General features: G+C 52.3%; 2 protein-coding genes across 2 annotated transcripts; both read right to left on the bottom strand.

Moving 5' to 3' along the window:
- Positions 1 to 1,868: 1,868 nt before the first annotated feature.
- On the bottom strand, positions 1,869 to 5,089 carry Selenov (selenoprotein V). The gene is made up of 5 exons (XM_041653258.1): positions 4,118 to 5,089; positions 2,487 to 2,511; positions 2,319 to 2,372; positions 2,044 to 2,118; positions 1,869 to 1,946 (listed from the first exon to the last, which is right to left on the bottom strand). Exons 1-5 carry the CDS (start codon positions 4,915 to 4,917, stop codon positions 1,869 to 1,871), a joined length of 1,032 nt encoding a protein of 343 aa, XP_041509192.1. The 5' UTR covers positions 4,918 to 5,089.
- Positions 5,090 to 7,942: 2,853 nt separating this feature from the next.
- Positions 7,943 to 16,592, bottom strand: Dll3 (delta like canonical Notch ligand 3). Its single transcript, XM_041654398.1, has 9 exons — positions 16,476 to 16,592; positions 16,059 to 16,337; positions 15,001 to 15,058; positions 13,253 to 13,495; positions 12,862 to 13,079; positions 10,821 to 11,043; positions 8,654 to 9,239; positions 8,353 to 8,434; positions 7,943 to 8,243 (listed from the first exon to the last, which is right to left on the bottom strand). Exons 1-9 carry the CDS (start codon positions 16,536 to 16,538, stop codon positions 8,238 to 8,240), a joined length of 1,758 nt encoding a protein of 585 aa, XP_041510332.1. The 5' UTR covers positions 16,539 to 16,592; the 3' UTR covers positions 7,943 to 8,237.
- Between the last annotated feature and the right edge of the window lie 4,477 nt (positions 16,593 to 21,069).

The raw sequence follows: 21,069 nt of genomic DNA on the forward strand, positions 1-21,069 counted from the left end.
CAACAGCCCTTTTGTAGTTGGCATGTTGGTGTATGTGTGCCTGTGTATGGGTACACGTGCTGTGTGCCTGTGCACATACATATAGAGGCCAGAGGACGATGTCAAATCTCTTTTCTCTCACTCTTCCTTATTTTTGTTCAGATTCACTTATTTTTTTATATGTATGTTTCCTGGTACATATGTTTGTGCACCATATGCATGCCTAGCACCTGGAGAAGCCAGAAGAAGATGCTGGATCCCCTGGAACTGGAGTTACAGATGGTTGTGAGCCACCAGTGTGGGTGCTGGGGAGAAACTGGGTCCTCCACAAGAACCACCCAGTGCTTAACCCCTGAGCCATCTCTCCAGCCCCCACCCTCACCCTATTTTTTTGTTTTTGTTTTTGTTTTTGGAGACAAGGTTTCTCTGTAGCTTTGGAGCCTGTCCTGGAACTCACTCTGTAGACCAGGCTGGCCTCTAACTCACAGAGATCCACTTGCCTCTGCCTCCCAAGTGCTGGGATTAAAGACATGTGCTACCACCACCTGGCATGGAATATTATTTTAACTGGGTAAATATGTGTTCCATTTGTTTATGCTACAGAATATAACTTTGACTATGTGAAAGTGTGTTACATTTGTTTAGCATTTCTTTCCCCTTGCCTGCCTAAGACACCTGGTTGGTCTAATAAAATGGCCAATTGCTAGGCAGGCAGAGGAAGGATAGACCAGGCTGGGAGGCAGAGAGAATAAATAGGAAAATCTAGGCTCAGAGGAGGAGGAAAGAATGAGGGAGATTACCCATCACTCTGGGAGTCCTCTCGTGGAACTGTCTCCATGATCTCATTGACAAGCCAAGCTTAGTGTTGCTGGACTGTCACCCAAGCTAATGGTAAGGGGGCAGGATTGCAAACCCAAGAGTAGCCTGGGTAATTTGAGGAGGAACCTATCTCAAAATAAGAAAGGGGAAAAAAGGGCGGTGATGGCACATGCCTTTAACCCCAGCACTCAGGAGGCAGAGGCAGGTGGATCTCTGTGAGTGCGAGGCCTGCTTGGTCTACAGAGTGAGTTCCAAGACGGGCTCCAAAGCCACAGAGAAACAAAGGGAGAGGGGCAATGGCTGCAGCTCCGTGGTATAGCACTCGCCTCGGGTGTGAGGCCCAGGTCAGTCCCCAGCACTGAGGAGACAGGAAGAAGGAGGCAAAGAGGGGTGAGGGTGTGGTGCAGCCGGCAGAATGCTTGTCTACACACAGGGCCAGGGCTCTGGCTTCACTCCCCAACCTAAGGAACTGGGAGTGGCGGGCACACCTGTAATTCCCAGAAACAGGGAGACACAGGCTGTGGACCAGCAGCTGAAGGTCATTCTCAGCTTCAAAGCATTTGAGGCCATCCTGAGCTACATGATTCCCTGCCTCAAAAAAACTGGGGTGAGGGTGTCAAGAGTTGAAGGGCTGGAAGGGATAGCTCAGATCTGTAATCCCAAAACCTAAGAGGCTGAGGCAAGAGGATTGCTGGGAGTTCAAGGGCAGCCTGAGCTACACAGTGGCTTCTAGGACAGCCTGGGCTAAACAGACTGTCTCAAAGGGGGAATGGGAGGCTGACCACAATGCTCAACGAATAAAGGTGCTTGTTGCCAAGTTTGGTGACCTGAGTTCAATCCCCAGAAACCACACTGTGGAGGAAGAGAACCCACTCCTACACGATGTCCTCTGACCTCCACATCTATGCCTCGACATTCGTGTGCCCCCCAATGTAAAATAAAAAGAAGTGCTGCGCCGCGATTTTAGGGTGAGGGCCGGCAGAGCTGGAGCAGCCTGGTTGCTGCCCCCTGCTCTCACCTCCATGCCTCCCCCGGCCTCCAGTGCACCTCGCTCATCTTCACTACTGCTGCTACCTTTTCTTGATCTCCTCATCGATAATACCCATGAGTTTCTTCAGACCGGTTTCATCCACAAACCCATCGCCTTTCTGGGTGCAGAGGAGAAAGAGTCCAGATGGGATTCCAACCTCCCAGTACCCCCAACCCCATTCTCTGACCCTGTTCAGCCCCCTCGCCCAGAATCACCTTCTTGGAATGGACTAGCTTCCCGTCCACAAACACTTCAAACTCCCCTGTTTTCTCGGTAGCTCTTTCCTCCTCCTGGCGAGGAAATGTAGCGGTGGAGGAGGCTGAGAGGCTCCTCTGAACCATCAGGGTCTGCGAACCCTGACCACTCCCCAGGACCCCAGCACACTCTTGGCGAGGGAATGTAGCGAGGGGTGGAGGAGGCTGAGAGCTCCTCTGGTCAGGGGCCTGGGAACCCTGGCCACTCCTTCTCCCCAGGGCACCAGCACACTTACAAAGTCCAGAAGGTTTGGAAAGTGATGCTCCAGGGTCTTTTTCAGAAGAATGAACTGAGAGGGAAAAGATGAGGTCATGGGGTCATGGGGGTCACAGGATAGGAAACGGACCCCCTTCCAGTCTTCACATCGCATGTTCCCTTACGTTCTGAAGAAGAAAAGACTCACCCGAAGGCCATAGCTTCAGAGGCCACTGGAAGCAGAAGGAGGGGGAGGAGGAGAGAGATAAGGGAGACACCATAGCAGCAGTGAGCCTGAGTCAGACCCCGTCCCTGACCCGCCTATAGCATATCCCCCACCCACCCAGGTACCATCTCAGGGAAAAACCGCCATCCTCCTCCTAATCCCTGAGTGGCTATGTGACTGTCCCCACCCTCCTTCCCTTCTCCCCCACCTTGTCCAGCTACAGAACCCTTCTCATTGGGCTTTTTGCTTTGTTGTTTTGTTTTTCGAGACAGGGAGACATGGGAGAGAAGGGAGAGAGCTGGAGGGAGGCAAGCATGTCAAGAGGAGAATGAGACAATGAAACGCTGTGGGGCGGGAAGAGTCGAAATGAGCTGACAGGAAAGGCTGGCAGAGCCAGAGGAAGGAACAGGGCGTGGAGAGGCACTGGGAAGACCGCCCTGAGCAGGTCCTATTCAACCCAGTCCCAGGTCACTGCTTGAGCCTGAGGCAGCATCCAGACTCCCCAGTTCTTGCTTCCCAGCTGCCCCACTACTGCCTGGCCAGCTCGGGAACCAGCAGTAAGTGAGGGGGCTCAGCAGACCATGTCCAGCACCAGTGGACCAGGCAGGACCCTCAGAGTCCTGGGGATCAATAGATGAATAGATGAATGAAAATGAATGGATGAAGGAATTAATGAATGAGAACGCAGTTTAGAGCCAGCAACCATGCAAATGCTGGATGAATGAGAGTAGATAAATGAAGCTCAGTGCTACTACAAATCATAAGAATGGATGAATGGATGGGAGTGCAAGCCGGGCGGTGGTGGCACACACCTTTAATCCCAGCACTCGGGAGGCAGAGGCAGGCGGATCTCTGGGAGTTCGAGGCCAGCCTGGTCTACAAGAGCTAGTTCCAGGACAGGCTCCAAAGCTACAGTGAAACCCTGTCTCAAATAAATGAATAAATAGAATAGAATAGAATAAGAGTGCATGCAGTCAAATGAATCATAGGAAGGAAGGAACGAAGAAGCAGGCATGAAGTCGAGAGGGAGGACTCCTGCAGATCAAGGAATTCTTTTTTTTTTAAAGATTATTTATTTATTACATATACAGTATTCTGCCTGCATGTGTACCTGCACCCCAGAAGAGGGTACCAGATCTCATTACAGATGGTTGTGAGCCACCATGTGGTTGCTGGGAATTGAACTCAGGACCTCTAGAAGAAGAGTTAGTGCTCTTAACCACTGAACCATCCTTCCAGCCCCAGATCAAGGAATTCTGACTGCCAGGTGGGAAATGCCCAGCAGCGATTGGCTAAAGGAGAACGCATGCAGCTCAGAGTCACTCACACAAACGTTTGAAGGAATAGGAGAGAAGGAATGAAGCCCAAAGACAGTAAACATGCAAATGAGAGAGAATGAGTGAACGAATCCCAGGAGCTGTGTGGGCGTGAATAAGGCAGCTGAGAGCCAGGGTGGGGAACTGAACAAAGCCTTCTAACCTCAAAGGGACAGACAGGTGGAAGTCAGAACTGCGAATCTGCCTCCCTGCCTAGGGCACACCTGGCCTGCACATACATGCCCAGAGCCCAGCAGCTGCCCGCTTCAGCTGTCACGGGTCGGGGGAGCCGCTCACCAGTAAGTCACACGAATCAAAATTCTGTTGGCCGCTGGGGAGTTGTCGCTGGTCGAGGGGACCGCCTTGGTGGAGATGAAGCTGGGTGATGGGGAAATTGTGGGGATCCGACCCAGAGCAGGGTCCTCCTTTAGCTGGGTGGTAAAGAACTGTAGTGCAGAGATGGGGCCCGGAGTGGGGCCCGATGTACTGGAGGCCTTGGCGTCTAACTGATGGGTGGAGCCCAGTGTCTTGGAGGCCACGGCAGTGAGCACCGGAAAGGGATCCTGGATGCCCTCCGCTGGGATGTGGGTCGAGGATTCCTCCTTTTGAGTGAGTGTGGGACCCTTCGAGAGGGAGCTCTCATGCCTGGAAGAAGAGGGCTGAACCACGGGTGAGGCCGAGTTCGGCAAGGACTCCCGGGCTAGTTTGGGAGCTCTGACAGGTGCTGGGGGTCGCACCGGTGCTGGGGGTCGCACCGGTGCTGGGGGTCGCACCGGTGCTGGGGTTCGCACTGGTGCTGGGGTCGGCACCGGTGCTGGGGACCGGGCTGGAGCATGAGTTGGAGCTGGGGTTGGAAACCGGATTGGAGGAGGGGTCGGGACCTGGGCAGGAACTCGGACCGGGGTGGAGGTTCGGATCGGACTCGGATTGTGGGCCATGGTCGAGACCGGGGCCCGGGTGGAAGTTCGGACCGGAGTCGAGTTATGAGCCGGGTTCGAGACTCTGACTGGGGTAGCGGTTCGGATGGGAGTCGGTGTCCGGGAAGGGGTGTTGGCCCGGGCTGGGGAGGGAGCGGGCTTCCGCGCCTGGTTATTCATGGTGACCAGGTGAGACCCGGGTACCCTAAGCTGAGAGTCCCGCTTTGCCCTGATCCTTGAACGGGAAGAACATTCGCACCCCAGGGTTCTAAAACGGAAGCAACCACAAGCAGGAACCGTTACACACCGGTTTCCAGTCAGACACAGGGCTCTGGGTCTGAGAGGCGGTTCTGCCTCCCGATCTCTCCGAACAGGCCCCGCCCCTGCTCGGTTCCCAGCACCTGCGGACACACACACACACACACACACACACACACACACACCCCGCCGCCGGAGCTTGGCTCCGCTGACTTTCCTGCGTTTAGCCGCTACGACCTTTAAGTGTTAAGTGCCCCCTTTGCGCTGGGGATTCCCAGCACCGAGCATCTCCGCCAACCCTGCTTCCAGCCCAAGATAGGAGCCACACCCAGTATCAAAGAGTGACAGCCTAAAGCCTGCAGAGCAGGGGAGGAGGTTAACAAGATCACGATCCCAGAGAGGAAGCACAGGTCTACAGGATCAGAGAGGATCTCTGAAGACAGGTTACAGCTCCAAGATCCGGAGAGAAATAGCAACGCCCCACACAAACAATGCAATTTACACAGAACCAGGAGCAGCCACCATTCTCACACCAGGTCGTGGATGCCCAAGTCCTGTGTTTTCAGCTCCCTGGGAAGGGTCCCTGAAAGTTGTCAAAGTGAGGACCTGTCTTCATGCTGTATCCCCAGCTCCTAGAACAAGACCTAGATCAATAAATGCTTGTGCAACCAGAGTTGGTGAGAATAAAAAAAAAGGTGGGAGGGAGCTTGCTGTGGTTGGGGGTTTGGTTTTGTTTTCACTCTCCGGGCCCTACTGCCCAGCTCTCCAAAAAATACAGAGACTTATTCTTTCTTATGAATGCTCAGCCTTAGCTTGGCTTGCTTCTAGCCAGCTTTTCTTTTTTTTTTTTTTTTTTTTTTTTTTTTTTTTTTTTGGTTTTTCGAGACAGGGTTTCTCTGTGGTTTTGGAGCCTGTCCTGGAACTAGCTCTTGTAGACCAGGCTGGTCTCGAACTCCCAGAGATCCGCCTGCCTCTGCCTCCCGAGTGCTGGGATTAAAGGCGTGCGCCACCACCGCCCGGCTTAGCCAGCTTTTCTTAAATTATCCCATTTCTCTTTAACTACGTTTTGCCTCTGGCTTTTTTTTTTTTTTACCTTTATTTATGTCTTTCCTTCTTACTCTGTGTAGCTGTGTGGCCCCTAGTATCCTCTCCTTCTCTCACTTCTCCCCCTTCTTTTTCTCCTCCTATTCATTCTCTCTGCCTTGCTATTGGCTGTTCAGCTCCTTATTAGACCAATAGGTGTTTTAGACAGGCAAAGTAACACAGCTTCACAGAGTTAAACAAATGCAACATAAAAAAATGCAATACATCTTCGCATCATTGAACAAATATTCCACAGCATAAAGAATGTAACACATCTTAAACTAATATTCCACAACCACTTGCAGGAAAAAAGGGGATGGGTTTGGGTTTTTGTAGGCGAAAACCAGAGGTGGCAGGGATTGGAGCCAGGGACAGTACAGTGTAAGCAAGAAAGACCTCACTCTGAGGCCGTGGGAATCACAGAAGAATGTTTTGATAGAGGATGTGGCCAGTTGGTAGAGTTTTCATAGCATTTACAATGTCCTGGGTTCAAGCCCTAGTCCTGGCTGTAGTCCCAGCACTCAGGGGCAAGCAAATCAAAAGTTCAAGGTCACTTTCAGGTACATATAAAAAACTCAGGATACATATCACCCTGTTGATACCCTAAAAGATGTCAGTCTTTGCCCTTGGCTTTGAGGCAGTATATCTAAGCCAGGGAACATAGTCCTGATAGGTGGGGGTAGAGTAGGGAACATGTACCAGACAGCCAATGATAATGTGGATGATGGTGAGAGCTTGGGCCACACTCTGTTAGCTCAGCCTTGGGAGGGCAATTAACCCGTGGCTGCCTGACCAGGATCCCTTGGAAGCTCTGGGCTCCAGGATGAAGGTGTGCTTCCCACTGTGCAGTATTCCATATCCATTATCACACCCGCAGTCCATGGATCCACCAGCGAGGGCACCCAGATGTTTGTGCTGGGAACTCAGCTGGATCCTGGCCCATACCCTTCTCCTAATTGGTTGAGTTTTATGTTTACTTTTTGTTTTGATTTGCTTTCTGTTGTCTTTGAGAAATATTCTTGCTATATACCTTAGGCTGGCCTTGAACTTATGATCCTCTTATCTCCACCTTTTTTTCCCCTTTGTCCTGAGACAGGAAACAGGGTCTCACTATTGTAGCCCTGGCTGGCCTGGAAATTGCTAAGACCAGAGAGGCCTTGAAAACACAGCGATCCACCTGCCTCTGCCTCCCAAGTGTTGGGATGAAAGCCTATGACCCAAAGCAGACTTCCTTGGCTGATTTCAATCTGTCCTTCCCTGTGCTGCACCATAACCATGAGCCTAACGTCTGGTAAACCTTTCTATCAAAGGGCCAAGGCTAGCCCAGAGTGGGCGCACATGCCTCTAATTCCCAGTATGCATGAACCAGAAGTCAGGAAGCTGCTGCAAATTTGATGCTAGTTTGGCTCACAATTCAGTGGTCCTCAATTTCCCTAATGCTGTGACCCTTCAGTACAGTTCCTCATGTGGTGACCCCAACCATAAAATTATTTCATTGCTACTTCATAGCCGTAATTTTGCTACTGTTATGGATTATAATGTAAATATCTGATATGCAGTATATTTGATGTGTGACCTTGAGAAAGGTTCATATGACCCCTAAGGGGGTCTTGACCCACACGTTGAGAAATGCTAGTTTACAGATTCCAAGCCATAGCATCCTGTCTCGATCTAAAAACAAAACAAAAAATAAGTCGCCCAGCATGGTGTCACATGCCTTTAATCCCAGTACTCAGAGGCAGAGGCAGGTGGACCTCTGAGTTCGAGGCCAGCCTGGTCTACAGGGCAAGTTCCAGGACAGCCAGCTGCTACACAGAGAAGCCCTGTCTGGAGAAAAAACAAAACAAGAAACAAAACCAAAGCAATTCTATTATTCTCCTTACGAGACATCTCTCTTCCTTAGTTCCAACATCAAAAACAAAGTTCTCAGCCTGACGTAGTAGATCGAAATAAGAGCCTTTATATAAATGCCTCTTGGGAGATGAGAAAAATTAGGTTATAAATAAGCATTATATACAACTTCCAACCGCAAAGTCCTCCCAAACACACTTTCCAGCCTCCAGTCAGTGTGTGTGTGAGTGGGGGTAGAGACTGGACACCACAAAACAAACAAAAACATTCGGGCTCCATCTCCAGGCGATGACAGAGAAGGGGCCGTATTATGCCTGAAAAGAAACAAAATGAGAAAGAAGCATTAGAAAAGACACATGGCAGGGGACAGCCTCCGAGCCAAGTGCCCAAGGCCTGGAGCATGAGAACCTGGGACTCAACTACCTCTCGAGCATAAATGGAAGGGGCCGGTATGACATAAATGGATCGAGAGTCTCCGTCTTCAGGGTGATTCCAGTCAGCAGAACTGTGGGAGGAGAGAAGGCAGGGACCACTCAGACCCCATGAGTTCTCTTTGTTTTCTGCACCCATTAAAGAGGGGAATCACAGATTGGCAAGGGGAAATTCTGCAATGACCCCATCAGAAGAAGACTAGAACATCGGGGTAAGAGGGTCCAATCGGGAAGATGCATCAAGGAATCAGGACAATAGAACTGGCCACAGTGACAAAGTTTGCCGTCCTCACCTGGGGCCGCCCCCAGCACCATCTTGTATCCTCAGATTGTTGAGTGCATCGGGCAGCGTGTGGACTGAAGGCTCCCGGGTCCCAGACAGCAAGCGAGTCCCCGGATCCCGGGCAGGGCTTCGGCGACACACATGGACAAGCAAGAGGGCGGCGCCGGCCAAGCCCGCAGCCACCAGCAGCCCCAAGGCAGGAGGCAGAAGGAAGCGCTGTGGGTCTGCCTGCCTCAGGCCCCGCGGGACCGTGGGCACCCCGTCCGCACCGTCGAGGCGCACCGAGAACTCGCATCTCACGCCCATGTAGCCGGGCGCGCAGGCGCAGACGAGGCCGGAGAAGTGGGCGTAGCAACGGCCTCCGTGTGCGCAGGGGCGAGAGGCGCAGGGGTCAGCGCGTTCCCGACAGTCGCGCCCGCCGAAGCCCAGTGCGCACGAGCAGCGCCGCGCGCCGCCGCCGCCGCCCTCCACGCACGTGCCGCCGTTGGCACAGGCGCGGCCTGCGCAGTCGTCCAGGTGGTGCTCGCAGCGCGGCCCCGCGAAGCCTGCGCGACAGCGGCAGCGCAGCGCGTGGCCCAGGTCCAGGCAGAGGCCACCTGCAGGGAAGCGGTGTCAGCGTCCGCGGGTCCCCTCCCGCCCTTCTGCTCTCTCTTTGACCAGACTTTGTAAGTTCCCGTCTCAAGAGCCACGTCCTTGAATCAACTGGCCTCAAATTTTGAACAGGTCTTAATATGTAGTTGGACAAATGCGGGGGTTACAGGTGCAGGCCACCAAGCAAGGTTGCCCAAGACTGCTTCTGCCTAGTCCTCACTCCTTCCTTTTCTCCCCTCTACCGCCTTCTTTTCCTTCAGGTCTCTGTCGGTTCATAGGCCCTTACCTTCGGTTCAGCCCAGAGCCACGGTGCCCTGAGCCTCTCTCTTGAGTTTAGTGGGCAAAGGAGGAGCCCCTGAGAGAAGGCAACTGGTGGTACTTGCCAAAGGGCAGAGTCTAGTCCTGTCCCTCCTGTCACTCATTCCAAAGGAAACAATGGATTTGAATATTAACTCAGGCTAACTTTGAACTTATGATCCTCTGACACAGCCTCTGGAGTGTTCAACTACGCAACCATGTGGACTGGCTCAGAGGTTAAGAACACCGACTGTTCTTCCAGAGGTCCTAAATCCAGTTCCCAGCAACCATACAGTGGCTCACAACTATCTATAATGAGGTCTGGTGCCCTCTTCTGGCATGGGTATACATAATACATAAATTTTTAAAAAGCAAAACAAAACTATGCAACCATGCTCAGCTGCAAACCGTATTTTGGCATCACCATATCTACCAGACTGTTTACATGTCATGGTCTCATTTAACCCTTTATTTGGTTTTGGGTTCTTCGAGATGGCCATGCAGTCCGTGCTGCATGGAGCTCGTTATATAGCCCAGAATAATCTTGAACTCGTGCTCCTCCCGCCTCTGCCTTCTTTCTAGAGTGCTAGAGTTATAGGCCCAACGCAGCCTCATCTAATCAGTAATACATCTGTCAAACCAGGGTTCTCTAGAATCTTCTGGTGGCTCCACCTCACTCAAAGGAAAAACAAGAGAGCACCTTCCCGCAGGGCGGTACCTCTAATCCCTGCATTTGGGAGGCAGAGGTAAGTGGATCTCTGTGAGTTCAAGGCCAGTCTGTTCCACAGAGCTAGTTCCAGGACAGCTAGGGCTACCCAGAGAAACCCTGTCTCGAAAAACCAAAAAGGGGGGGGGGGGGGCGAGAGAGAGAGCACCTTCCCATCAGATCCCCAGCCCCCCCCACCCCCCCGCCGTCATGTGCCGGACCTTATCTCTCCATACTCACACACTGCCCTCACTCCTGATCCACAACAAGCTAAGCACACCATCTATCCTATCAGCTCCAAAACCCGCAGGGGTTTGGCCTTCCCTCTCTGCTACATCCTCAATGCCTAAGTCAAGGCCTGACAGACAGTAAATTCTCAACAAATATATGAGCTGACCATTCTGCCCGCTGAAGAATGGACTAGGTAGAGGGAGAAGGGTCAGGTCCCGAGGACTTAGGGCCACATAGAGGCAGGATTCCCACCCCATCTGAGCCATGCAGAGACCCCACTCCGACCCCCTCCCCCAACTCTATATCCTCATCCCTCTCCACACCACTGGCCACTCTGGCTTCCCCACCTCACCATTCTGACATGGCTGCAGGCTACACCGGTCCACCCTCTTCTCACAGTTGGAGCCTTGGAAACCAGGCGGGCAATGACAGACATATGCAGAGTCAGGTTCTTCGCCACCAACACACAAGCCGCCATTGAAGCAGGGTCTATCTGCGCATGTCACCCCGCTCACCTCACATCGAAGCCCATAGAATCCCCGGGGACAGGTACATTCAAAGGAACCGGAGGTTTCCTGAAGGGAGAGAAGTTGGCTTTGGGCAGGAGGCTCCTTGGAGCCAAATCCCTTCCTTCTCCTTAACCACTGTGGGTGGCTCTTTGTCCAGCCCCAAGTCCCACGGTACAGGACGTCCCCACGAGTGCCGCTCGCATGCCCTTCAATCTACTCCATACTGTATTCTGCATGTGGAATCCCAGACTGTGGGAGGCTCTGGAAGCCCAGGAAGCAAGCTGTTCCCACCAGACCTGCGTCTACCACACAACACCCACCCGCTGTGGCCACTCATACACACACACACACACACACACACACACACACACACACACACCAGCTCTATGCCCACTTCCCCCATGAAAGGCAGGAGCCCAGGATGGCCTGGAACTCAGGATGCTCGGAGTCCCAACTGCTGGGATTACAAGGGTGAGCCTTCCCCTAGGAAGGCTTCTTTCCTGCCCCTCCTCGAAGACCAAACTCAGCACCCTCCATGTGCAAGGCAAGGATCAGAAACCGAGCTACAGTCCTCGTTTCCCCACAAGACTTCTTGGATTAAACTCTGGGCCTCTTGAATGTTAAAAAGGCACTTGACGACTCCTGAGCCAAGACCCCAAACCCGCACTGGTGGACAGTGGGCAACTGCGCTTCTGCTGAGTCACACCCCCAGCTCCTTATTGGAGGATTCTAGGCAGGCCTTCCTCTATTGGCCCACGCCTCCAGCCCCTCCTCGGGAAATTCTAGTGGCGATATCTCCAGCAATGAAGGCTCTTTGAGCTCCCTTCTCCCATTCTTTCTCTGTAATCTGAGTCTCGGTGTCTCACCTACAATCAGCATCAGAAAGCCCGCGGGATTCTACTCTCAAGGCATCCTCCTTCCCAGCTCTGTTCCTTTGCTCCCTCATGCTCTTTCCTAGCCTGCCATCTCTAGTTGCCGCCTATGGTCCAGCCTTGGGTAGTCCTCAGGATGAGCTGTCCGATGCCTCCACCCGCCATATGTGTCCCATGCCAAACCTTCAACTCACAGCGGCCCCACCGCGCTCCGTTATTGCCACTCACACACCTTGTTACACCACACTGCCCACGCTTTGCTCTTCAATAACATTCTCATACCCTAACCTACTTTAAGGTCTAAGATGCAGGCAAGACACCGCCAGGAAGGCTTCCCAGATTGCTGCTACCTGGCTGGGATTGCAACCTCGCAGGCTGCAATGTTACAGAGCCCAGAGAGGGGGAGATCTGTAAAAAGTTCTACTCCTGTCAGACATGGTGACACGTGATACGCACCTGTAATCCTAGCAATCAAGGTGCTAAGGCAGAAAAATTAGTTCTGGGCCAGCCTGAGCTACTCAAAGTTCTTGTCAGGGTTACATTGCTAGAACCTATCTCAAAGACATCGGTGTGGGTGGGTTTGCCAGAGGTGATAGCACACCCCTTTAACCCCAGTGCTCATTAGGCTCTCCATGAGTTCAAGACCTGCCAGGTCCACAAAGTGAGTTCCAGGCCAGCCAGTGAGACCCTGACTGGGAGGGGGCACTGAGGAGGTGGTTCAGGAGGTAAATGATTTCTGTGGCAACATGGGGACTTGAGGTCAGACCCCAAGCACCCACGTGAAAAGAGGACTTGGCGGCGCACATCTGTAATTCCAGCAGTACTGAAGGATAGAGACAGAAACCTGGCCCGGGCCCCCTCTGTGCTCACTGGGAGACCCTGTCTCAAGAAATTAAGTGGAGAGTGATAAAGATACTGGTCTTCATGCACATGTGCGCATGTACACACACACACACACACACACACACACACGGAGTTGTAAATCAAGATGAAGTCGGAAAGAGATACTGACGCTACAACTGCCCCCGTTGGCACATGGGTTCCCATCACAGGGCCCAGGTCCAGGTAAAAGGCACCCAGTGCTGGCAGGACCTGGGACCCTGGAGTTCAGGCAGCTGCTGGTGGAGACAGGGACAGTGCAGAGGGGTCCAGTCCAGCCCTCTAGGCAGTGGCATTCATCAGGCTCTTCACAATAGCCGTGCTCAGGGCTGCAGCCCTCTCGACATATGGCTGAGGAAGCAGAGGAGAGGTAGAGAGAACATGATGTGAATGCTAGAGCAGGCTGAGAACCAGGGCCCTCGGTTCCCTGAAGGATATGGATGAGATGTGGGAGGGGACTGGGATCCTCGCTTAAACAAGAAGGGCAGGAGAGAGTGCGGGCCACGCCACCCAGAGGGACTCACGTGGGGCTTCGCACTCTTCTGGAAAGGGCACACAGGGGAGCAGTCCCGGGGCACACCGCGAGGGGGCACTGCGCGAGCGGCACAGGCGCACGCAGGCGGCTCCTACAGCAGGGGGCTCGCAGCGTGCACGGTAGGAGAAGTGCAATTCCCATGCGCCAGCACGCTGCACATCACGGGCCCACGGACCCCCAGCTGCCAGGCGTCTGCGGCCGGCCACACGTGCTAGCAGGTTCCAGGCGGGTCCTGCGGAGAGAATGGAGGGCGCTGGGACTCAGAGAATACCCATCCTTCCTTGTCTAACCCTGGGAGTTCCTTGAGAGATGAAGGCTAGATGCTCTCCTTAGTAGGCATGCCTGCCCCCTTCCATAATGCACCCAGGAGCCTGCATGTCACACTTCATCTAGTGTCAGGATAACAAGTTTCTCAGAAACCAAATTACACCCATATTTGTCCCAGAATGCTTGAATATTAAAATAGGAGACTTTTAACATCTTGTAACATCAATAGCTAGGGACGCCTCCGGAAGTGAGGTCATAGCGCCCCTGCATGGTCTTCCAGTTTGTAGTGGTTCTGCTCACGCCTGTAATCCCAGTAGACGTCTCAAAAAGAGCAAAAGGTCGACCAGACGGATGGTCCAAGGCCTGGTATCAATAGAGTAACTTTATCTAGAAAGCTGGGAAGCGACAAGCCCGAAGCGGTGGCTCGTGTTATAACATCAGCACTAAGGAGGCTGAGGCAGGAAAACGGTGAATTCCAGGACAGCCTGGGATATACAGTGAGTTCAAGGTCTGTCTACATTATTCTAGAACCCATTTCAAGAAAAAGACTTAAAATTTAAGCCCAGCACAGTGGTGACAATTCCTGTAATCCTAGCACTTGGGAGGTTGATGGGGGGGGGGATTAATTCAAGACCACTTAGGTTATATGGCCATTTTGAGGCTGTCCTGGGCTAAAGGAGACATTTGTTTCAAATACAAAATCAGGGCCAAGTAGTGTGCCTAAAATTTACCAGTGAGGGGCTGGGGGCAAGGCTCAATGGTAAAATCCATGCCTAGCATACATTACAAAAAATAAGATCAAATAAATGGCCGGGCGGTGGTGGCGCATGCCTTTAATCCCAGCACTCAGGAGGCAGAGGCAGGTGGATCTCTGTGAGTTCAAGACCAGCCTGGTCTACAAGAGCTAGTTCTAGGACAGGCTCTAAAGCTACAGAGAAACCCTGTCTCAAAAAACAAAAAAAAAACAAAAAAAAACAAAAACAAAAACAACAACAAACAAAGAAAGAAAAAAGTTTAAATAAATGGATTTTGGAGCATTTTAGATGTCTCATTTTTGGATCAGAGATGCTCAACCTGTACCGTTGCTACCATTAGGACCCTTAAATAGATTTATTTAGTTTATGTGTATGAGTATTTTACCTGGACGCATGTAGGTGGCACAGGAAGAAAGCATTGGAGAATTAGAGACATGGATGTGAGGCACCGCGTGGATGCAGGGAACTGACTGAGCCCAGTCCTCCACGAGAGCAACAAGCACTACCAACCAGTGAGCCACCCTCCGGGACTCTTCTGTACCCAAACTGCCCACAGATTTAGAGCCACCATCCCAGCACCACATCTCAGGTCATCCCTATGATGACATCAGAGGCCTGGGAGTCCCATGAATGCTCCACCGTAGAGGCAGCCCATGTCTGTCCTGAACCCCACATTGCCCCAGCCTACCGAAGTTCCAAGATGCAAGACACTCACCTCCAGCCCGCTCTCCCAGCTGCTCTCTCCAAGTTTCAATGATGAGGGAGAAGGTGCCCTGGTTGGGTGGAAAAGAAAGAGGAGAAAGAATGGAGGCTAGTGGTCAGAGAAGTCTCTCATGAAGGCCAGAACACGGCATGGAGTCTGGAGGCCAGTTTTGGGCCTGAGTAAGGAACACTCCCAAAGGAGCACTCAAGAGAGCCAGCAACATTTTGGCCTCATTCCGGATACCTATTGAGTCCCTCAAAAAGGTCATTGTGCCAGGTGTGTTTTCACAAGCCTGTAACCCCAGCACTCGGGAGGCTGAGGTAGGAGGGTTTCGAGTTTGAGGTCAGGATGGAGTACCTAGCAAGACCCTGTACAAAAGGAAAGTACCGGGCTTCCCCCTCACAGGTGAGGAAATCGAGGATGGAAAAAGTGAAGCCCAAACTTGTGTAAATTCCAAATACGGGCCTGCTCCTTTCTGAGCTCTGCAAGCTGCACGGATGCCCGAGGACTCTGACCAGGACCCGGTAAGGCGGGTCCCAACCAGAACTGAAGTTGAAAACTGGAGAGATTAGGGGAGTCCAAGAAAGCACTTGAGGATCTCTGGATGCAAGGAGATCTAGAATGAAGACAAAGACACCCCCTCCCAACCCCAGCTTGCTGATTGCATGCCTATAATTCAGGAAGTGGAGGTGGAGTAGGAGGCAGAATTCAAGACCAGGTTCAGAAACACAGTGAGCTCAAAGACAGCCAGGATGAGGAGATAACACCAGATAATGATAGCCTGAAATGAGAGTTCAGTCCCTGGGTCTCACAGAACTGACCTGACTCCCACAGATTGTCTTCTGATATCCACATGTCACTGTGGCACATGTGTGTCCCCCTCCCCAACTAAATACATACATACATAACCACAGAAAGATGAGAATCCCAGCTTTTAGACATTCCCAAGGATGGGTGCTGAGGGTTCTGGGAACGTGGGTTCCAGGGGTAGTTAAGGTTGTGGGGCACGAGAAGGTGTCGGGAGCTGGGGATAGAAGGAGGGGAGGGCTGGGTAGCAGGGGTGGGCTCACCGGCCAGGCATCGCGGAACGGCACACGGACGAGGCCGTCGGGTAGCGGCAAGGCAGCAGCTGGCGCTCTGGGCTGCTCCGTGTAGACAGGACGAGTGCTCGGAGCTGCGCCTAGGGCGCACAGGGACTCGGCGGTCTCCTGGGAGGCTCCCGGCTTCAGGCAGACCCTGAAGAAGAGGCGGCAAGGGCCTCGGGCGTTGCAGGGGGACCTCGGGGCCCCGGGGCCTGGGCCCGGCCCAAAAGAAATAATCTGCAGCTCGAAGACACCGGCTGGCAGTGCCTAGGACGGAGAGGGCCACAGGGTTAGGGGACCTCGGAGACCTGGGCATCTGTCTGCCCAACGAAACCTCCCTAGGACCTCCAGGTCTCTGCCCGATCCCATCTGTCCCTTTCTTTTCTGTATCCCGCTGAGTCTGACCTGGGGAATGAGAAGAGCCAGGATAAATGTCTGGAGAAGCAGAGCCACCTGCAGGAAGACCATTGCTTTTGGGGACAGGGTTGGGGACAGCCTCGGGAGTCGCAGCTGCAGAATCCCGGAGCCTTATATCTGAGGGGACGCCCCGCCCCCTAAGCCAGCCCCTTGGCTCCCAGGGATCGAGGGGGAGAGGGTCTTAGGGGAAGGGACACAAGAACTCTATGTGGGCGGCTTGATGGGGTTCATCCTGAGCGTGACTGCGGGCGCCAATCTGAGAGCGACAGGAGTTGAAAGTGACAATCTGTGTGCCCAGCGAAGGCCTACTGGAAGACGAACTGACTTTGTGTGTTATGTGGCTCTGCGGTGTGGGGTGTTAACACGGATGCGAGGCTGTAACAGATTCTAAGATTCTGTGTCTTCCCAAGCGGGAGAACTGAAGTTCGGGTGACTTTACTATGTGGCTATGTGCAATCCTCTCTGTTCTGTAAGTGAACCTGTGAGGGCTGTGTATGCGTCTCCAGCTGGCTGTGCGTGAGGCTCTAAGTGTTTGGGAGGCCCACGGACGTAACCACCTGAGTTAATACGATGAAGATCCTGGATTCTTGGTGGAAGGCCCCACATATGCTTACATGAGTGTTTCCCCCTCAAAACAAAGCCTCTCTTCCCCAAATCCAGCATCACTAGACTCATCAGACGCCAGGCCAGGAGCCTCGCCTCGGAGGGGCCTCCCAGCTGTATGTAAATGTCGCCATCTGCCGGGCGGCCGCGCCCCTCCCCCTCGGGCCGCAGCTGGGCCTCCCGTTTGGGCTCAGGAAGGTGTGAGGGGCAAACGGGCAGGAAATGAGTCTTCAGGCACCAGGGGTCCGCTCTCCACCCCAGATAATGTAGCCCCCCCCCCGAGGGGGGTGGAGGAGGGAGGAGCCCTTTAGTATTCCAGGATCCAAGCAAATAAAATCACTTATGTGCAGATGCCCAGTCTCTAATCATTGTCTCTGCGGTGGGTGCTGAGCAAAGTTGCTTAAATGGAGGAAACCCATCACACACACACACACACACACACACACACACACACACACACACCGGTAAAGAATAAGTTAATACTCAGAGCTAATGATTTTAGGGAAAACACGAGTTACACCAATACCCACGTTTGTCTTACAGAGCGGAGGTAGTTATAGACCTGCTCAGTAATTATTTGGTAGAAAACGAGCCCTGGGTAGACATGGTGGGGCAGGTCTCTGATCCAAACACTGCAGGGCAGGACAATCAGGAGAAAGAGGCCAGCCTGGACTTCATGAAACCTTTCCCAAAATACATCACATACCACAAAAACCCACCCCACCTGAGCTTCACTCACAAGGCTGTGGGTTCAGTCAATCCCCAGCATCATAAACTCAACCACAAGGCAAGATAGTTTCCAGAACTCCACGGCACACTGGAAGCGGACTTTCCGGGGTTTCTGAAAGGCTTCTTGGCTGTTTAGGACTTTTCCTTCTGTAGACATAGAGGCCCTCTGAGGTGACATCTGTGTTAGGGTCTGAAGCCAATGCCTGCAGCACACCGGGACATCTGCTGTCTCATTGCATCCGAGGCTGTTCTCATGCACCTTCCCAAGAGGTCTTCCACGTTATCCAGCTAATCTAAACCAGCATCTTCTGATTAGTTTGGTGGCTTAGCTGAGGTGCTTGCCTCCAAGCCTGTTACCTGTGTTTTATCCCTGATCCACATGATGGAAGAACTGACCCCAAATGTGACGGCATGTACAGACACACCCTACCCCCATACAAATAAAAGTAATAATAGCATCTCCAAAGCCCCAAACCACTGCTTCTCTTCTGCATACCTGTTAAGCAAGCACTCTACAGCTGAGCTACACTCCCAGCCCTTCTCTATTTTGAGAAAGGGTCTTGCTAAGTTACCTAGGCTAGCCTGAACCTTCCCAGCCTCAGTTTGCTGCATAGCTAGACTTACAGGCTTGTGTGTTTAGCCTGCTCCCCTCCTTTTTAATTTAACTTGTATTTTAGGTATGAGTGTTCTACATGTATACCTACGTGTCAGAAGAGGGCATCAGATCCTATTATGATGGTTATGAACCATCATGTGGTTGCTGGGAATAAAACTCAGGACCTCTGGCAGGGTAGCCAGCGCTCTTACCGGCTGAGCCATCTCTCCAGCAGCCCCCACCCCGTCCCCTTTCGTCTTTCTTTAGGCTCCTGAGGATGGCCTCATCGCACCTTCCCCGAGGTAGCAGCACAGTGGGACTGTGCTTCCCATCACCGTTGTTCACTGCTGTCTTCCAGGAGCCTGGCAGTCGGGGCCAGCGAGTACTTAAGCAAATGAGTGCAATAAAACGGGAACTGACTTCCCAGAGGAGAAAGATGCTCAGGCCTTGCCCAAGGGTGGAACCTGGAAATCCAGATCCTATAACTGTGCGTGGGGGGGGGGGGGGGAGAAGGGACCTGGTTACACACAAATGACTCCAACAATAAAGCAGGCATTGGCCGGGCAGTGTTGCTGCATGCCTTTAATCCCAGCACTCGGGAGGCAGAGGTTAGCCTGGTCACAGAGCTAGTTCAAGACACCTAGAGCTGTTACAGAGAAACCCTGTCTTGACCCATCCCCAACCGCAAAAAAAAAGAAAAAAAACAAAACAAAAAAACCAAAGCAGTCCTCAAGCACAGGGCACTTGGAGTTAAAATTCCCAGGCCCCATCATATGGGCATTTTCTGAGGACTTCTGCACCTATGCCCAATTCTCTCCTCCATGTGAGTGGACAGGACACAGGGTCCAGGGCACCAAGGTGAAGGGAGAGATCTGAACGACCCACTGGATGCTGAAGCAGGCAGCACCCAAAGTACCAGAGCCCCGATCTCCAGGGCAACGGAGCAAACTTCTTCCTTATGCTGCAGGGAACAGACTCAAGTCACAGTTAAAGTCCATTCTAAAAGGGTGTGCAGCACCTGGCTGTAATCCTAGTACTCAAGGTCAAAACCAGTCCCAGCTCTACACCAAGAGTCCCTCAAAACAATGCCCTCATTAAAGGGTTCTGGGAGTTCCCTCCATGACAGCCCATCCCACCGAAGACCCTATCTCACACCACTTTGTCAAGCTTTGTCCCGCCACTGTTCCTTCAGACTCAGCCTCCAACTCAGGGCTCCAGATGCAAAAACAAGCATTCCTTAAAACAGAATCTTAGTCAGATGTGGCGGCACACACCTTTAACCACAGCACTCTGGAGGCAGAGGCAGGCTGTTCTTTATGAGGTGGTATCCAGTTTGGGCTACACAGTAAAGTTCCAGAGTGAAACCCTGTCTTAGGAAAAACAGAGGGAAGTATTCGGGACGTGATAGGGTACTCCTCTATTGCCCGGTTGCCCAAGCTGCGAATTCTGCTGTGAACTATAATTCTCTGAGTCTTGCTACATGACCAGTCATGCTTCAGACGTGGCCATTCTCCCGCCAGGTCTGAATCTTAAGTGCTGAAGTTACAGCCCTGTGGCACTACACCAACCCTTCCTACCAACAAGGACATTTTAAACAGCCACAGTGCAGCAGCTAAACTGGTCCATGGTTTCAAATTTGTGAAAGCATCATTATTATTGCAGCTGGGACAACACAGATGCTGGCTGGGGCAGAGAGCTTGGGTAAGAGACAAAATGGACACCTCACCCTACTTTAGACAGGAACAAACTAAGACAGAAGCACCTTGCCTAAGGTTTGTGTGGCCACTACACAAGGGCCTATCAATTTGGTAAGAGCTATTATTGGTGGGCTGGGGAGATGGTCAGCAGTTACGAACACTGGCTGCCTCACCAAGAGACCAGCATTCACAAGGCCTCTGGGAACCCCAGCGGACTCAATGTCTCTCTGGTTTCCATGGGCACCCTAAGTACATGGGGCGACAGAGTCCTCATACATAACAGAAAAAAGAACAAGTAGTGGGACTAGACAGATCAATCAGCAGTCAAGAGTATATACTGCTCTTCCAGAGGACCCAAATTCAGTTTCCAACACCATGCTGGGCAGCTTTCAACTGCTTGTGAAGCCCAGCTCCAAGGGCTTGGATGCACACTCTGGTCTCCACAGATGCATGTACTCATATGTGCACTCGTACACAAACACAATCAAAAATAAATCTTTCGGGGCTGGCGAGATGGCTCAGCGGTTAAGAGCATTGCCTGCTCTTCCAAAGGTCCTGAGTTCAATTCCCAGCAACCACATGGTGGCTCACAACCGTCTGTAATGAGATCTGGTGCCCTCTTCTGGCCTGCAGGCATATATACAGACAGAATATTGTATACATAATAAATAAATAAATATTTCAAAAAAAAAAAATCTTTCTTTCCGGAGACAGGGTCTCTCTGGGTAGCCCTGGCTGTCCTGGAACTCACTTTGTGGACCCGGCTGACCTGAAACTCAAGAGATCTATCTACCTGCCTTTGCCTCCCAAGAGCTGAGATTAAAGGCACCACCATGGCCCAGCTCAAAAATAAATCTTAAAAAGAACTATGAGTTTATAGATGCTGAAACTGACTTCCAGAGAGGCTAAGTAACTTGTTTGGAATCACAGCCAGCCAAGAAATGAATGAGCTTGGATC

Source organism: Microtus oregoni, unplaced genomic scaffold (assembly GCF_018167655.1).
Source record: "Microtus oregoni isolate MIOR12 unplaced genomic scaffold, Mior012 000006F_ref0000085, whole genome shotgun sequence".
Classification (NCBI taxonomy): Eukaryota; Metazoa; Chordata; class Mammalia; order Rodentia; family Cricetidae; genus Microtus; species Microtus oregoni.